Source organism: Mastigoproctus giganteus, chromosome 4 (assembly GCF_048544385.1).
Source record: "Mastigoproctus giganteus isolate SK-2022 chromosome 4, ASM4854438v1, whole genome shotgun sequence".
Classification (NCBI taxonomy): domain Eukaryota; kingdom Metazoa; phylum Arthropoda; class Arachnida; order Uropygi; family Thelyphonidae; genus Mastigoproctus; species Mastigoproctus giganteus.
This window is the reverse complement of record NC_143578.1, coordinates 189,136,795-189,150,015: the sequence shown is the minus strand read 5'-3', so window position 1 is coordinate 189,150,015 and position 13,221 is coordinate 189,136,795. Positions and strand designations below refer to the sequence as shown.

At 35.5% G+C, this 13,221-nt stretch overlaps 1 protein-coding gene across 1 annotated transcript in view; it reads right to left on the bottom strand.

Annotated features, from left to right (window-relative positions):
- Nucleotides 1-13,221, bottom strand: part of LOC150087273 (TATA box-binding protein-associated factor RNA polymerase I subunit B-like) — a 225,439-nt gene that overhangs the window by 169,105 nt on the left and 43,113 nt on the right. Inside the window, exon 6 of the mRNA XM_090372433.1 lies at nucleotides 5,816-5,983. Coding sequence (XP_090228559.1) covers nucleotides 5,816-5,983 — 168 coding nt within the window. The remainder of the gene's footprint in view (nucleotides 1-5,815; nucleotides 5,984-13,221) is intronic.

Here is a 13,221-nt window from a genome sequence, read left to right as displayed (position 1 = left end):
TAAGCCTGGTCTAGTAGACAGACATAGCTCATCTGACAAATCTTTTCTCTGCAACCAATGTAAGGAGTGCACAAAGATGTCAAATTAAAATGAATTCATTAATTAATTCAAATTAAAAAGTTAGTGTGCTACAAGTAGAATCTGAATCACTGAAACGAATACTTGCCCTACAAACAAATATAACTGGCAGCTCATCAGAAACTCAACTATCTCCTGACCTGCCAAGTGATGGTCCTAGAAAAGAATAGTCAAGTGCAGACTGCTCTGGTCGAAGGTGATCTAGTTTTATTGGGAGACTCTATTGTCACGGAAATGGGTAACGTAACATTTTTTGTAATAAAGATAAGTGCTCCAGAACCAGAGTGTATTTGCCAGGAGCAACAACTGATGATGTTACCAACAGATTGTCAGATTTTAAGGAAGGTAAAGAGAAAATTATTTGTTTGAGGACCAATGGTATTAAATGAACATGACCTGACCATCTGTCAGATAAATATAGAAAAAATGCTGCGAGTTAGGTCAGAATGTCTACATGTCTGCATTTCTGCCTAGACATGATAGGAGGGTTTATATGCTGAAAGCCATGTGGATTAACTTGAGACTTGAGGGAATCTGTAAGGCTTTAGGGGAAAAAATTTTATCAGCGTGGCCTGCATTTGTAGGTAGAAGGAATCTATTTAGTAGAGACGGTATTCATTTGAACAAAGGTGGTGCAAGGATTTTTGCCCGTATCATTGAGGATACCCTAAGGGTTCAGGGAAACTTCTAGTTAGAAGGTAAATTTAGATTTGCATTTATCTGATGATATGAGTCAAAGTAATGTCTGCACTCACCTCATGAATTCTTGTTCGTTGCCACAACAGCCAATGTTGTTAAGATGTTCTAAGGGTAGCAATGTTTCAAATGAGGGGGAAGATAAAGCTTGGGATGCAAACCTAAATAATTATAGGTGTGTGCCAGGGTAGTAAACCATAGAAGATTACTTAGTCTCAACTGTGCCTACAGTAATGTCAGAAGTGTTGTCAATAAAATAGCTGATTTTGAACTGGTTAGGGCAACTAATGCTGATATAATAGGTCTAACAGAAACATGGTGCCACCCAGAAACTGGTGATGATGAGTTCCACTGCAGTATGTATAATGTATTTAGCAAAGATAGAAGGGGTGGAGGGGTCATGCTTCTCATCAAAAAAAACCTGAGCATGAAAAGAGCTTTTTCTGAGTCTGAAGTTACATCTGCAAGCATAGAATCTGTGTAGTGTGAGTTAGTTGGAAGGAAAAGAACGACAGTGGGAGTGATCTACATACCAGAAGATTGTGAAGAATATGACATATTTATATGCAGATGGAATGGGTAAGCAAGCGTGAATGTCTTATTATGAGTGACTTTATATGCCCCAGATTGATTGTAATAAGTGGGACAGAAACTCACCATGAGGAAAATCTATTTTAAATAAACTAGATAATTATTTTTTTGTACCAGCACATTAGAAAAAGTACTAGGGGTGAGAATATTCTTAACCTCATCATTACCAATGAATCAGATGACATCACAGGGCTTGAAGTATAGCAACCATTGGCAGGTAGTGATCATACATTTGTTAGTTGCAAGATGAAGAAAAATGTTGCAGTAGTTATAGGTAAATGCATGGATTATAGTTTCAGAAGAGAGGAATGACAGTTTAAGGTGCTGTGTGGTATCTATTAATTGGGCAAATTGCAGAGGAAAAATACATTTGAATTACGGAATACTTTTAAGCAAAAATCACAAAAGCCATGAATGCATACATAAGAAAATATTGCAGGAGGAGGATGCTGAAATGAATGACTGCAGAGCTGGCTGGTCAAATAGAAAAAGATAGCATGAAACAGTTAGAGTGATGAAAAGTAATGAAACCTATAACAGGTACAAGTTGATCTGTAATAGTACCACAAATAATGTCAGGAAGGCCAAGACTCCATATGAGAAAGCACTGGCTAAGGAAGCAAAAAATAAGTACAAGTAATTTTTCATGTATGTGAATATGACGTCGAAGAAAGTGAATCAGATCCGACCCTTGTACGCTATGTGTGGAAAAGTCATAGATATAATCCAGTCAATGTTGCAGATGAATTGAATAGGTATTTTGTATCAGTCTTTATTGACGAAAGACCCTTCATGCTGAGAAAAGGCTGTGCAACTGAGGCTGAGCCATCTGAACTTAGTGATTTCGAAATTACAGGTGGCTGTTTATTAGAAAAATTTATGAGCAAAAGGCAAGTAATGTTACTGAAGTTGGTGATGGCATATGCCCAGTAATTTTGAGGGAGGCTGCCAGGAAGTGTATTGAACCATTAAAGTAAATTATGAGGGCATATTTGTTCTTGGGAGAGATTTCTTTGGGTTGGAGAAGTTCCAACATATCACCAATACATAAAAACAGTTCTAAGAGTAAAGTCACTAACTACAGAGCAGTTAGTCTGACTTCATGGTAGGAAAATCTTAGAGGCTGATTAAGAGTGCAAGCCACGTGACAAACAAAGGCACAGCAGTTGACCTTGAACATTTCCTTAATTGTCTACCAAGTCATGTTCAAACAAACTCATTTGCTTTGCAGTGAGACAGGTTTTGTTACCTTGTGTGTTTTTGAAATTTGCTGAAAAAATGATTTTTCATCAATAATTTTTTAAATTTTGTTAAAAAAAAATTTTTTTAACAAAATTAATGAAAACAATAACTGAAAGTTGTTATGTCAAGTTTATGGCATAAATAATTCTTAGAAGGAAGAGAGAGAATGTGGATGCCAATGAATGACCGGGCTATCCCATATCTGTGAAAACTGGTGAAAATGTGGACCAGGTAGGGACACTAATTAGAAGTGGTCATTGTTCAAGTAATATAATGGTTCTATCAGAACTCAATATGTACAAAGAAACAATTAGACATATTTTAACTGAAAATTTAGGCATGAGAAAAGTGTGTGTGCGCCAAGATAGTGCCAAATATTTTGAATGAAAATCCAAGAATGAGAAGATTCAAAGTTTGTAAAGATGTTTTGAAAAAACTGAAAAAGATCCAGACTTTTCTGAGTACTGTTATTACTTGCAATGAAAGTTGTTCTATTATGACACAGAAACTAAAAGACAGTTAATGCAATGGAAGACAAAACACTACCCCAGCCAAAAAAAGTAACAATATCAAAATCAAAAATAAAAACCATGCTTCTTGTTTCCTTCCATATTAAAGGAATTATCATGACTGAATACATCCCACCAAATCAGACTGTCAATCAAGCATACTACATTAAAGTTCTGACAAGGCAGTATGAAAAAATTCAAAGGAAGAGACCTGAATTGTGAAATGATGGTTGGATGCTCCAGTGAACACAATACACTCTCTATGTGCCAGTTTCTGGCCTAAAAACAAATGTGTGTGCGCGTGTGCATGTGCAATTTACTCACCACCAGACCTAGCCCCTTGTGATTCTTCTCTTCCCTTAAACTGAAAAGCATACTTGAGGGAACCCAATTTCAGTCCACTGAAGGCATTCAGAAAAAACCAACCAGAAGATGACTTCCAGAAATGTTTCTTTGCTTGGAAGAAATATGGAACATTGTGTGCAAGCCCAAGGCAATTATTTTGAAGGGGATAACTTGTAAGGTAGAAAATATTTCATTACATTTAAATTATTGCAACAGTCTCATTATTTAATAGCCACACACCTTATATATGACAGATAAATATAATATAATAAAAATAAAAAACCAATTTGTGTGTGAATTGTAAAACTTTTTTAAACCCTCCTTGTATAAACAAATAAAAACATTAATACTGAAAAGAAAGGAAGTGATACAACTCCATCACAAATTTTACAATTAGTAAAGAGTTGTTTGCATTTTGAGGGTTTAATTAATTTTATTTCTACATCCTTCAAGTAAATATTTATTTTAATAAAAAAATAACTTTAAAAATGGCAGTTTTGGATATATGCCTACATTTTAGACATATACACACTTATTCTTCTAAAAGAATTTTTAGATAAGATGATACTCACTTTATAGGCTAAACAATGCAAATTCCAGCACAAAAAAAAAAAAAAAATCTACACTTTAAAATGTGAAATATTAAGATATTCTGGCACTCATATCAACAATCGGATTTGTCTTTTAAGAATCCATCCAAAAAAGCTTGCAGGACTGAAAAAAAAAAAAAAAAAAAAGTAGCAGCCATTATCAATCCACTGCAGGATGGAAACCCCCTCAGCAATTTATGTTGAGGGAAATGGACCATAATCTGCCAGGCTAGTCCAGTGCAGGTTGGCAGATCAACAGCATTTAGCAGTTGGGCTTGAATCCCAGTCTACTCAAAGAGCATGTGCTACTGCACTCCTGACCACTCAGGATTTAGGTTGTCGGCAAGATTTAAACTGCTCAGATAATGCAATGGTGTTAAGTCTCACAGCAAAACAAACTTGCCTTTGGAATGAGTTAAAAATGCCCTAGTATTGCACTTTCAAACAGATGACCTTGCCAAAACGTTAATTGGCTATTTGTTTATAAGATGAAACTGCCATAACAGACTGTTTCAGGACTAACTGGTTCAGTTAGTCATAAAACAGTCTGTCAGACAAACAAAACAGTTGTAAAGTTTTCTATCTGAGTTTCCAGGTAGTACATGAAGTAAGAGTTTCAAAGTTGTAATATAGCTAAAGCTATCTGTTATGTCCAAGTATTGTCACTAGGTACCACCTGCTGTCTGATGAGGGACTGAAACACGTTGTAAAAGCATTCTCATCTTTTAAATAAATGGCTAATTCATCGTTTGGAGACACCATTTGTTTGAAAGTAGTGCAATACTAGGGCAACTCATTACCAAGACAAGTTTGTTCTGCTGTAAGAACTGAGACCAATACACTGTCAACGCAGTTTAAATCCTTCTGGCCACAAAAAAAACAGATGAAAGGGCAAGGCAATCCCACAAACATCTTATAATTTCTGAGGCCATATAGAGTGATTGCAGGACTAATTTGTTCAATATTACAGTTTTTAATTCCTCTCTTCCAGTGCTATCTCTCATTCTTTGCAACTTTGTGTGAGTTGCTCATGCAAATTACAGATAAGTGGCAGGTCATGCAGCATGACCTGCCACGTATCTGTAATTTGAGCATATCGTATCGTTACGTGAGCTGATAATCAGTTTGAATAGTTGATAGCAAAAACATACACAAGATTCAGTGTGTATGTGCATACAGCCCATACACACTTTTCCAGTGCATACAGCAGCACTGGAAAAATGTATGCCTCATTAAATCTATAGTTATTCTCATCCATAAACAGCAACTTACAGATGCACACATGAAAATATTTAATTACACATAGCTAAAAGAATAGCTAATTTTTTTTTTATTCTCCAATTCAAAAGTATTTTTTTCTCTGAAGCATGTTCATCGAAGCATATTCATTGTAATACATTTAAAATTAGCATTATAGTGAGATATTTGTTATGATTTTGTTTATTGTCATTTGTTTACATTGAGAAAATTGAACTATTATTTACATTACCACTAGCACTACCTTTTAGTCATTACAAATATTTACAGTGTGAATAGGATCAGTAGTTAGTACTTAATGGTCATTGAAATGTGCTTCACTAAAACTGCTTGACAACCTAATTTATGCCTTTCTAAAATGCAGAAAACTTTAAAATCCAGCAAATCTCAATTCCCGAGGGTGCCAAATTCTAAGCAGTTGACTATATTATTATCAGAAGTATTTAAATGGTATGAGTATTATACAAATAACAATATTTAAGTAAAATAGTCATGTAATAAGCTTACTTTAATTCTTCTGGCATAAGGAGAATATAAATTATAATCAGACTTCTTCTTGAAGGTAAATAACTGGGTATCATTTGATCCATTCTGCTGCTTATGACCAGATGATGAATGAGAAGGATCAGGATCAAGTAAAGGATCACATAATTTAGCTTTCTTCATTTTTTGACTCTAGGATAATCAACATTAGTTTTACATTAAAAGAAAATAATCTAAAATAAGGAATTATTGGATCATAAAATAAAAAATTGGTAATCACTCCACTAACATTCAAAATTATTTATGATTTAAATTTTAGTTTTAGTAATTTAAATAATAAATTACATATCTGAACCTTACAAATCTAGAAACTCTTGACTGAATGATTGTCATCCCCATTAAATTTGGCAGGTTGCACGTGAATCGTATTAAAGTTAAAAAAAAAAAAAAAAAAAAACACTCCATTTCTTATACTATAGCTTATTCCTCAGACATTACTGTAAGCATTAGCATTAGCTGAGGTATACGATGCAAGAAAGCAAGCTTAGCATTAGTAAAGGCACATGATGCAAGAAAGCAAGCTTATCAGCATCAGCCGAAAAAAAAAAAAAAAACCCTTCTCATTTCATCCACCCACCTACTTCACGTGTTTGTATAGTTCTGCCTTGAATCTATTTAAGCTATCAACTTCTAAAACAACAGATGGAAATTTGTTCCAGCAATCAACCACACGCTGACTAAAGGCAAACTTCTGCACATTTATCCTACAACTGTCTTTCCTCAATTTGAATTTATGCCGTCTCAAACAATTATTCTGAGCAAGAGGAGGAATCCCATCAGCACTGAGCATGCTCAAACCATTCAACCTTTATACACCTCAATCAGATCCCCTTGCAGGTGCCTAGTCTCCAGACATTGTAATTTGCAAAACTTAAACCTTTTTTCGTAAGAGCAACCCTTTGTTCTATTCGCTAATCTTGTAGCCCTTCTCTGTACTCGTTCCAACAGCTCTACATCCTCTCCGTGTGGCCTGATCATTGCCTTCTACAAGACGATAATCACCTCCTTATCCCTGCTAGAAAAATTTCTGTATAATATTGACAAGATACCATGACCTACACTTGCAGACCATCTGCACCACTCAGAAAACTTCATATCTGCCTGCACAATTACCGTCAAGTCCTTTTCATTATCTGCCACTGTCAGTGTAGTACCACACAGTTGATACGTTACTCTAGGATTACCTTCCCATATGTAGCACTTTACATTTGTCAATGTTAAACTTCATTTGCCACCTCTCAGCACATCTGCTCAACTTTTATAGATCCTGTTGCAGTAGTATACTGTCATTAGTGTCATTACCAACCCTGCCAACCTTCATATTGTCTGCAAACTTGGACATTAAGCCTGATATACCATCATCAATATCATTAATAAATACAGAAAGCAACAATGGACTCAACACTGAACCCTGGGGGACTCCACTAATAACATTAGTCCACGATGAGCAGTGTTCATTGATTACCACTCTCTGTCTTCTCCTACTCAACCATGCCTTAATCCATAGCAGCAATTTGCCTCCACTGCCACACTGCTCCAATTTGTACAGCAATCTTCCATGTGCAACAGTATCAAAAGTATTTCTAAGATCCAAATATATGATATTAAAATTATTCTTTGCATCCAGCTCCTTTGTGACCACATTATAGTATCCAATCAAATTGGTGAGACAAGACTTCCCTTAACAAACCCATGCTGTGTCCGAGCTATAACTGAAGTCTTTTCTAGATGATCCAGCAGTGCTTCTTTAACCAGTGCCGCATTAATTTCTCTGGAATAGAAGTTAAACTAACAGGTCTGTAATTACTTGTATCGCCTTTTTATCCTCCTTTGTGAATTGGGGTCACATTTGCACATCTCCAGTCCATGGATATCTTCTCTTCATAATTATGAGCGCTTCCTTGGAAGCTCTCATAATTATCGCTGAGGGTTTGCTTACTTCCTTTGATTCCTCCTTTAATGTAAATGGATAGATCCCATCCACCCCAGGTGCCTTTCTTATGTTTATCTTCAACAATTTCTCTTTCACTTTGCTCTCAATTACTACAAAATCATCTAGCTCACTCTCAGAATTTAATTCACCTCTGGCATTCCACTCCCTGAATAACTCCTCATGGGTGAAGGTAGATGCAAAATGCTCATTTAGTTTGTCAGCTACCTGAGCAGGATCATCAACAGTTGAACAATCAATATTAAATCGATCAATCTGATTCATCCCCTTCCTTCTAAAGTTTACATAAGTAAAGAACTCTTTGCTGTTTTTCTTTGCATCCCTTGCCAAAGATTTCACGTAATCTGCCTTTGCCTGCCTAACCTACTTTGTGACTTGGTTGCAGACCAGCTTATATCTATTGAAGGCTTCCACGTCACCCATTAATTTATATGTATCCCATGCATTTTTCTTCTATGCCATATGACTCATTAGTTCATCTGACATCCATTTAGGCCTAAACCTTGATTTTTGATTTGATTTGATTTTTTATGGCGCATCGGCAGCTAAGACCATAATGCGCCAAGTCACCCTAAACCTTGAACAAAATTTCTTAGTTGGTATGAAAAGTCTTGTAGCTTCCAAGATTAATTGATGATGAAGTTAGCATTAGCATTAGCATTAGCATTAGTAGAGGCATTTGATGCAAGAAAGCAAGCTTATGCAGCATCAGCCAAAAAAAAAAAAAAAAAAAAAAACCACTTCCACTTCACCCCTCTGTTCGTTCAAAATACCTGTCCAGCTGAGCCTTAAACTTATTTAGGCTATCAACCTCCACCACAAGGGATGGCAGTCTGTTCCACCAACCAACCACCCGCTGGGTAAAGGCAAATTTCCGCACGTCTATCCTACATCTGTCTTTCCTCAATTTGAATTTATGCCCTCTCAGGCGATTTTTCTGAGCTAGAGGAAGAATCCCATCAGCATTGAGCATGCTTAAACCATTCAAGGCTTTATACACCTCTATCAGATCACCTCGCTGGTGCCTAGTCTCCAGACACTGTAATTTGCAAAGCTTAAGCCTTTCTTCGTAAGAGCACCCCTTTGTTCCATTCACTAATCTTGTTGCCCTTCTCTGTACTCGTTCCAGCAGCTCTACATCCTTCTTGAAATGAGGCCTCCAGACCTGTATACAGTACTCTAGGTGTGGCCTGACCATTGCCTTATACAATGGAATAATCACCTCCTTATCCCTGCTGGAAAAATTCCTGTATATCATTGACAATACTCCATGAGCTACTCTTGCAGCCCGTCTGCACTGCTCAGAGAACTTCATATCTGCCTGCACAATCACCCCCAAGTTACCAAGATTAATTTTGAATTTGCCGTTGGTAACATCATCAGTTGGTCCCACCGTATAGAATTTAAATACTGTCTCAGACCACCGTAGTCACCATTACAAAAGCAAAAACCCTTCCCTTTACCCCCGATGGTAGTTCCCTCTTTGAGTTAATCCCACTTCAGCATACTGTGATCACTGCCACCAAGTGATTCCTTTATCTGCAGATTCTTAATGCATGAAGAATTACTACTGATAATTAGATCAAGAGTATTACTCCCTCTAGTTGCCTCTGGAACATGCTGCTGTAGAATACATTCATCCAATAAATCCACAAAAGCCTTGCTAGTGTGTGTGACTGACTAACACACAAATTCCAGTCAATATCTGGGAAATTAAAATCCCCCATTATAAGACACACACTGATTTACTGGCCCACTCTATTTCTCTGTACAGTTGTTTATTATACCCATCAGAGTCTTTAGGCCTATAACACACTCCTACTCTCAATTTTGCTTTCACAGTGCTTAGGTCACACCAAACTGACTCGACACTGCACTGTCCAGCCTTATGCAGCATTAGCAAAAAAAAAAAAAAAAAACCCTCCCATTCCACCCATCCATTCACTCCAAATGCCTATCCAGTTCAGCCTTAAATTTATTTAAGCTATCAACTTCCACAAGGTATGGAAGTCTGTTCAAATAATCAACTACCAGCTAGCTAAAGGCAAATTTCCACATCTATTCTACAACTGTCTTTCCTCAATTTAAATCTATGCCCCTCAGGTTCTTAATCTGAGAAAGAGCAAGAATCCCATCAGCATTAAGCTTGCTCAACCCATTCAAGGCCTTATAAACCTCAATCAAATCACCTCGCATGTGCCTAGTCTCCAACCGCTGCAATTTGAGAACTTAATCCTTTCTTGGTAAGAGGACCCCTTCATTCCCCTCACCAATCTTGTTACCCTTCTCTGTACTCGCTCAAGCAACTCTATATCCTTCCTAAAATGAGGCTCAGCGAACTTCATATCTGGCTTCACAATTACCCCAGGTCTTTTTCGCTCTCCACTTCCCTGAGTGTAGTGACACACACAGTTGGTATGTTTCTCTTGGATTACTGTTGCCCATATGCTGTACTTTGCACTTGTCAATGTTAAACTTCAGTTGCCACTTCTCAGCCCATTTGCCGAACTTATCTAGATCCAGTTGCAGTAACATACTGTCTTTACTATCATTAACAAACCTGCCCACCTTAGTATCATCTGCAAACTTGGACATTAATCCTGATATAGCTTCATCAATATCATTGATGAATACAAAACAACAATGGGCCCAGCACCAAACCCTGGGAAACTGAACTAATAACATTTGTCTACAAAGTGCAGTGTCCATTGATTACCACTCTCTGTCTTCTCCTATTCAATCATTCCTTTATCCATTGTAGCAACTTGCCCTTAATGCCATACTACTTTAATTGTACAACACTGTGATTGAAAGCCTGCTCATGATAGCTTTTGCTAGATCTATAACAATTATAAGCCATGAACTCTGAACTATCAGGCAATTTATAATAATTTTTATAATTTCATTGTAATGTAATTTATTTACACTGAAAGTAATAATTTTTGTTTTTTTGTAAAATGTCTTGCACCCTTATTATCTAACAAATTTTATGATCTAATTCATGCACATTTTACTGTCAACTTAATACTTACTCTCAACTTAATAACACTATGTGGAACTTTAATTAGTGATTGCAAAGGAAGGTCAATTGTCCTTTTGTAAGTAAGAGTGAGACTATCATTCTAAATGAAAGAAAGTTTAAAAAAAGGAAGATAAAATGTAATTTTAAGCTAAATATATGTATGTTTCCTGCTTGAAAGAATTATTCTCTTTACTGAGTCAAGTAAAGAACAACAATGGGCCCAACATCCATGGCTGATGCTGTATAAGCTTGCTTTCTTGCATCATATGCCTCTACTAATGCTAAGTCATTTCTAGATGAATTAAACAGAAAAGATGCTGAAAATATCTGTGCATGTTTTAGAAAACTGTAAATACTACAAATAAGTATGCTGAAAGAATATCTCAGGATCTTACTTTTTTATTTGGATAAATACATGTTTAAGTTTCTAGCGTGAAAGGAAGACTTCTGACAGGATTGTGTTTATTGTACATCCTCTCATTTTATGTATTCCTAATTCGAGAGAGAAGATTTATTACACAAGCTTAAAGAATGTGCTACTGGTGGGCCACTGTGTTATTTTCTAAAATAAACTGACTTCTAAGGAAAATAAAAAAAAAAGAAAGGGACTGATGAAATTTAAGAGTATCATGTAATATAAAGCTAAAGATAACATATAAAGATTTTCTTCTGTAAAAACTAAGTGAAAAAGGCTTCATAGACACATTATAATACAAAATTTTGATCTCAGTATGCTTATGCAATTTTTATAAGAGGATTACCTTAACATTAAGTAACTGACAGCCACCATATTTAGTTAAACAGTTATTTTAAAGTTTAAAGTTAATTTTCATAAGTAGATATGTGTGGAGATGGAAAATGTACATAATTTTGAGATAAAATATTCTAATCTTTTCTTTTACAAGGAACTGTCATTTACTGTACACAGTCCCATAAACTAATATTTCTGAGACTGTGTACAATAAGTGGGGAACCATTCAAACATTTATATAGAACAGTCAGGCTTTACAGTTGAGATAGCCCATCAGTTTTATAAATACTCTTTTCTACAACATCAGAAAGGAGAGTGCATTTACCAGAACTTTATTTATTTATTATTTCTTTATCCATCCATTAGCATTTAAAAACTTGACTTATATGGATGGATTTTAGTGAAATTTTATATTTAGCTTTGTTAAAGAGACTTGTTGAGTCATCCCAAATTTCATTAAAATTGGCCCAAGAGAAATATGGCAATATTTCTCGTGGACCAACAGATCTTTGTCTGTCTGCATGTATTAACACAAATCAGTATATGAATATTTGTGAAATTTTATGTTTAGCTCTTTTAGGACAATTTGTCAAGCCTTCCCAAGATTTCATTAAAATCAGACCAATCAAAACAAAATCCAGCAATTATTATTTCTTTCTTTCATACTTATTATCATACAGGCTATCCATCATATACTGTATATTGCAGCTGAAACACCCGGATATTATATTTGTTACTAGACACTGATTTGAGGAATGAATGAGCAATATGATAGATGTACAAAAATGAAAGCCTTCAATTTGTGTCAGTCTCTCTCTCTCTCTCTCTCATTAGCATTAGTAGAGGCATATGATGCAAGAAAGCAAGCTTATGCAGCATCAACCAAAAAAAAAAAAAAAAACTGCTCCCATTTCACCCCTCTGTTCGTTCCAAATACCCGTCCAGCTCAGCCTTAAATTTATTTAGGCTATCAACTTCCACAACAAAGGATCTATCCTACATTTGTCTTTCCTCAATTTGAATTTATGCCCTCTCAGGTGATTATTCTGAGCATAATGCTTATTTTAACTTAAGGTAAAAGGCTGTATACACTAACAATAATGGTGACAAAAACAAAATTTAGTAATCTTATCACTTGCAAGAAATTTAGTGAATATCTCCATAGCACAATTGTTATCTTCCTCATATTGACTAAACTGACATGTGAACCAGCTATTCACAAAATATCTACCACAAGTAAACTAAAAGATTATTAACATTTTAAATGAGAATTGTGTGAAAAATTCTACAGCATCAATAAGAGTATCTGACTAAAAATTTCTCTTTATCAATTAATATTGCATTCTGGACTTGTACAGATACTTCACACTTGTTTAATTTAAAACAGATATATTTTGGTTCCTTGAACTTCAAAATTAACCATGTTTTTCCTCATTCGATATATAACTGAAGCTAATAAACAGAATAAGATAATATGAAGATAGCTCGAATTTCCTTGTCTAAGAAATTCTTTTATCTTCATACTGGGCACCAAAGATAATTGTAGGATTTTACACTTTTAAATTTATTTGAATGAAATAAGGCAGAGGTTCTCAACCTTTCTGGCCCTTGAAGTAAAACATCTATAATTGTGCAATTTCTTATTT